This window comes from Blennius ocellaris (assembly GCF_963422515.1).
Source record: "Blennius ocellaris genome assembly, chromosome: 18".
Lineage (NCBI taxonomy): Eukaryota > Metazoa > Chordata > Actinopteri > Blenniiformes > Blenniidae > Blennius > Blennius ocellaris.
Window position 1 is genome coordinate 13,515,383 of NC_137667.1, and position 6,000 is coordinate 13,521,382.

The 6,000-nt window shown below is 41.3% G+C and overlaps 1 protein-coding gene across 2 annotated transcripts in view; it reads right to left on the reverse strand.

The window, feature by feature from the left end:
• Positions 1 to 6,000, reverse strand: part of scara5 (scavenger receptor class A, member 5 (putative)) — a 75,958-nt gene that overhangs the window by 64,392 nt on the left and 5,566 nt on the right. For both annotated transcript variants that reach the window (XM_080514152.1, XM_080514151.1), the window contains exon 3: positions 4,751 to 4,879. In XM_080514152.1, coding sequence (XP_080370278.1) covers positions 4,751 to 4,879 — 129 coding nt within the window. The remainder of the gene's footprint in view (positions 1 to 4,750; positions 4,880 to 6,000) is intronic.

Genomic DNA, 6,000 nt, shown 5'->3' on the forward strand with positions numbered 1-6,000 from the left:
TTAAGGCTTCAGGATCCTGGTGGAAATTAGACGTGAATGTGCCTGAATGCACGGGGAGACGCTGGGAGACTTGAAGTTGGGGGACTGCCAGTAAGGCAACGCAAACACTGGAAAAAGCAAAAAGCCAAACTCAAGTGAGAATTCAGACTGGGAGAATGTGGAAGGGCTCAAAGCTGAATGCGTTCACATCTGAAAACTGTTGTGAATGCGTTTATGCGCGCACTTGTGTCGTGTAAATGTGTGTGCCTGGCCAAGGAGCCTCCTGCACAGTGACGCTGGGGCCACTTAGCTTTTTGGATGGCCCGCATTTACTTTAAGAGAGGCTGCCTGAAAGGCATGATTTGACCACTTTTCTGAAACAACCTCATCTAAAAGCCCTAAATAACCAAATACCTCCGTGAGGACAGCAAAGCGGTTCCAAACTCTTTAACTGCATCACGCAGTGCCTGGGAGCACACGCAGACCATGTCCGTTTAATGGCAGCAGCCTTGTGGTTACGGCATGTAGCTCAGGGAGACGAGGCCTTGAAATGAAATTAGGATTAGTTGATCTGAAGCCAAGCAGCTCTTAAACCTGTTTCTGGATCTGTTGCCTCTCCTTCTCACTACCTCTACCATGATTTCTCTCCCCCAACAGCTTCCTTTCTCCCTCTGTCGCCATCGTGCTCCTTTTGCCCTTCTCTCCTTTAATACAAGAACTGACATTTACAAGGAGGCCACAGCGGGGATCGCAAAGGGTAACAGCCATAAAGATTGACACACCTCCAAGAGCTTCACACACACACACACACACACACACACACACACACACACACGCACACGCACGCACACACACACACGCACACACACACGCACGCACGCACACACACCAGTGAATTGGCCATGAAGCTGCCGTGGCATCATGCCAGGGTCTTTCCAAACCAACCAGGAGGAGGAGGAAGTGCAAGGATGTAAACTCTGAAGACGCTCAAATATATTACAGGACTGAGTGATATGAAACAACAACAGCAAACACAGATTTCCATAACTCAGACGTCCAAATTTCCATTGTCCAGCTTCACTGAATCTGTGGCAATCGTGAAAATTAAGTTTCTTACAATTCAGTTCACAAAAAAAAGCTGTTCTTTTAAATATGTATTTACGCTCAGCATAAGCTTCCATGTAATCTCATACATGCATATAATCTCCTCATCTGCCCCTCTGAGATAAACAGACTGCAGCAAGACTGCTTCCATCGTTGGTGTAGTATTACCTGCTATACAAGAAGGGTGTGCCGAATTTAATCAAATGGTCTCTTCATCAACATCATTGAGCTAAAATATCCACTGTCAGTGTATTTTGGTGTCAAGAAAACATTAAAGAATTGGAGATGTTGAGGTCCAGTGCCCCATAAATAACTAATTTTACATTACATACATTAATAAATAATTTAGGGATTTCCCACTTGCTATCCTATTTGTGTTATTTTAATGTATATGGGTTCTTTATATGTTAATTGTATTTTTGTATGCTTTGTGCCATGAATTGCACTCCACTGAACATCAAAAATGTTGGTTACCCACTCATCCATTTCAAAAGCCAATTAGATATTTTTAGAGAACGAGTAAATGTACATGTAACATTTGGGAATGTTACAGGTGATCAGGATGTATCATACCATTCAGACACAAAGACATTTAAATTAATAGAGTCCCACAATTTTGAGTGCATAATTTCCATAGAGAATACATGTAATCCTGTAACGTTCCCAGCGTTTTACAAAAGTCCCACAGTCTTTTTTAACATGGGTGCAAGCATCAATAATTCAAAAGACGCCTTCATCAGGCTGAGTAACCATTCAACTATGTTTCAAGCTGAAACATACTTTTGTGTTCAGTCATATTTTCAAAGACTATACATGGATCCAAAAAAGTCACACAGTAGTGACCTGCTCAAATAAAATATATATTCAACATAGATTCAAGCATTGACCAGATCAAATTTAGCCTTCTAGGTAATAGATAATAGATTTATTCAGATGGTATGGCCATAAGATAAAACTCTGACTATATTGCTTTGTCTACCCAGGGATACAAACTAAACAGGGATATAAAGGCCAGTTGGAATGGAAATCTTCCAGTTCTATCACCATACCCACCCTGCCTGAAGGGTATCCAGACAACAAGGGAAACCATGCTGGTCCTGTCAGGAAAACTACTTTAACTGCGTCACTACGATGACTAAATCATCGCGGAGCCAAGATTCAACATCTGAAAATAGTGGTACTGTGTTGTGAAGGAGAGATTTGCCATGAACGCACCATGCCGTTCACAGTGGGCAGCCCTGAAGATGACACACACTAAATTACACAATACATCAACATCCAACATCACACAAGGGCAAAACCGGATTCTTGCAGTTTTTGTTGTGATCTCTGTGACAATGTTTTCCTGATTGTTAAAAATGGCAGAAGATTTGATACTGAACCCTGACAGCATGCTTTAATCTTAACAACTGAGTCAAATTATCAGCCTTGACCTCCAACAGAGATGGTTGCGATGCCAGCTCATGTCTCAAGTAGTGCCGTTACCCGTCACCCCGAGGAGCTCGGAGTGTCTGCGTAGTGTAGGCCTCTGTACTCCCACAGCTGTGGATGCAGGGCAGTATGGGAACTATGCAGCACAGAGGAGCCGGCCCTTTAAAACCACCGTCACGCTTTATCTTATCTTTCTTTTATGTTGCCATGTAAAAGGTCAAGCTGGTCACGCTTTCAAAACGCTGAGAAAGACACATCTTTCCCCCCCATGAGGGCATCAAGTTTAAACCTGTCACACATGTGCCGAGTCCTGCAATCAGCAGCAGAAAGCCCGAGGGCGAAGCGTGCACTGTGCTTGGAAAACCGATTTCACGACTCAGGTCAGAAAACTCTCAGAGGACAGAGGAAAACCTGCGGTGACAGAGAGCCGAGCGACACTTGGCACTGACGCGTTTACGCAAACCTCGCAACAGAAGAGAGTAGTAAAATCTTTGATTTTGGGAAGAAAGTCAACAAAAACCACAAGCGGAGCTTTACGTTAGAGCAGGTTGGGTTATACTTGTACTGGCTGATTATTCATTTTGTGCAAATGTGTGTGCTCAGTGCTAAACCAGAGGAGACAGCTTAAGAGGGGAGTAAGGTTTCAGACCACAGCTCCGAGTGTCACCTCAGACTAAATAGGCTTTTATGGTGCAAGTGTGTAAAAAAAAAAAAAAAAAAAAAAACTGTGCATCTGTGTGTGTGAGTCCTACTTTACCTTGAGGAATGGCTGATGTCATCTGCATAACAGACCCGAGTACGAAGGACTTATTGTGAAAATGAACCAAACACCATAAAAGCATTCTGCAACTTATTTTATTTATTCATCCCCCCGCAAAATAAAAAAAGGAGGCAAATAATGTATGACAGTTACGTGTGTTGAAGAATGATTCACAAACCATGTTACTTCCACTGCAAGGGAGCACTTTTGCAGTAGCTGGGGCCAAATTGAAGGATTGTGGAGAAGTGGAGGAGAAATAAAATCTTTAAATGTTCTTATTCATTTGACAGCTTGGAAACGGTAAAGCTTAATGGATTAAAGATGAGACAACAAAATAGGGTTAATTTATTAAGCCAAAACAGTACAAAAGTATTTGAAAAGTATAAAAAGATAAAGTAGAAATGGTTCAAATAAACAAGCTAAAATAGTGGCTGGATGTGCCAATGTTTGTCTTATATAACACTTGGTTTAGGAAGTCACTGAGCCACAGATTGTATCTTCATCATGATTCATTTATTCGTCTCATCTTTATCCCTGAACCTTCGCCCCCACGGCAAGTATTTGACTAATATAAATATTTCTTAAATAGTCTTTCTCTTTCAAACATGAATGTTACAATTTACTGAAAAAATCTTTTTGTTCCTCCTAATTACCCCCAGTATTAAATAGTTAAGTGTGTTAAAAGACGTCCTGTTAGTCTTCATTTCAAACAACACGACGAGCAGTATCAACAGACGTTCATCCGGCAAAAATGCTTAAATGCGGCTGGAAGTTGATTTGATAGCAACTCCAAGTAATACAGCTTTATCCGTGCACATTGTGCAAACTCAACTGTCTCCTGCGTGTGTGAGTGAAACAGTTTTCTCTTTGATTTAGTGCCCTCTCGAACATATTTTACAATCAAAACATCAGAACAAAAGCACAACACATGCCATGGGTGGCCTCGCCTGAGAGCAGCTCTGCTTAACTCGAATGACCAAATGTTGGAAAAAAGTCTGGCAGCGACTCTTCCACCTCTGATGAAACAGGCGAATTCTCCACTGCAACTTTCTCAGTGCACTGAAGTGCTACAGCTTCTTTTGCTGGAGCTGTTTGTAATCTATAAAATTCACATTCTCTCACGATTGCAACGTCTTAAACGTTCAGTGAATAATATAACTCTCCTGTCAAAATCATTTTATGAGATGTATTTTTCGTTTTACGTCCCGTGTCTCAGTGTCTCAGAGTGTTTTGACAACAAATAATCAGCCGTGACGTCAAGATATTTTAGATATTTCGAGACAAACTTGTGTGAACTTTTGTGTTATAAATCTACAGGGAAACACAAACAGATGTTAGTAAGGCTGCTGGAAACATCCCGAAAGCTTGTACTATGTAAATTACAATGTTTAAATCAGTTGTGAGGCGACATTTAGTGCTCCCACAGTAAAATTGTTTAAAGGTGCAGGTGTATTCATTCATTCACGCACAGCCTACCTGCGAGACAGAGTCCAAAGATGATGAGAAGGACCAGGATGTAAAGGGAGACGATGGCGTACTTGATGGCTGAGAGGGAGTTCAGGTGACTGCAACACTGGTCCTGCTTCCTGCGACGCGTTGAAGAAACTGAGCATAGAAAAAAAAAAAAAAAAACAATAACAATGTTTTAGATTAAAAAAACACACGGAGATAAGATTTACTCTTTTGAAATGTGTGTTTCATATTAACAGTGTGTGACTACGTGTGCAGCTGGAGTAATTTACATTTTTATGTACATCTTTTAATTAGACTTCTGTGTATTAGCAGATGCACAGTTTTCTCCCCACGTTTCATATTTTTATACAAGAAACAGAAGATGTTTTTCTATCTGCCGTTTGGAATTTACCCATCATATTTTTTAAAGTGCACGTGCATGCGTACTGCAGAGTTTCACTGCCTGCACACTGGTGAAATGATTTCTTATCGACTTGCAACAAGTTAAGTGTCTAACTTGCATTAAGACAGATTTAATATGAGCACTCAATTAGTAAGCAAATCATTAGTTTGGGAATAAAAGAGGTCACATAAGTGCACTGTATTATATTGAACTGCACAGACTCAAACACTCAGTGAGGAACTTTTTGTTTTATTTCCTGTTCCCACTTAACACTCCTCTCAGGGTCAAACAGATGTTTCAAAATTAGTCTTAATATAACGGACACGGCGCCGTTTATGACCGATGGTCGTGTTTTCCTCCTTTTATGAGTGAGAGTGTGTTTTGAACATCTTGGCGTTTAAGCTTGTTGATTTTGGTGATGGAACCACTCCTTTGGGTCCAGAGGAGGAAGAGATTTCAGAGGCTCTGGAGTCACAATCCTTCATCAGTCATTGGAACAGGGTTGTAATATTAGCTTCAAAACATTCCAGGCTCCACCAGTAAAATTAGCAAACAATTATAATCGAAAATCTTCATGAGCCAGCTTGGCAATTCATTTCTAAAGATATCCGTTAACTGTGTTCGCTTTTAACGGTCACATAGATATGCAGTAATAGAAACTATCCAGCTATTGTCAGTGACATAAAACCATTTGCAATATCACACCAGCGCCGACCAGCTTTGCATTGCCGGTGTCACTTCGCCAGGGCGACATCAGCGGGGCCGGCCGGCGTTCGCTCTCTCTGAACCAACACTGTGGCTGCAAAAAAGGTTAACAAAACAACTCGTGCTCAGCAGAGGATGTAAACAACAACAGAGGATTCATATGGCC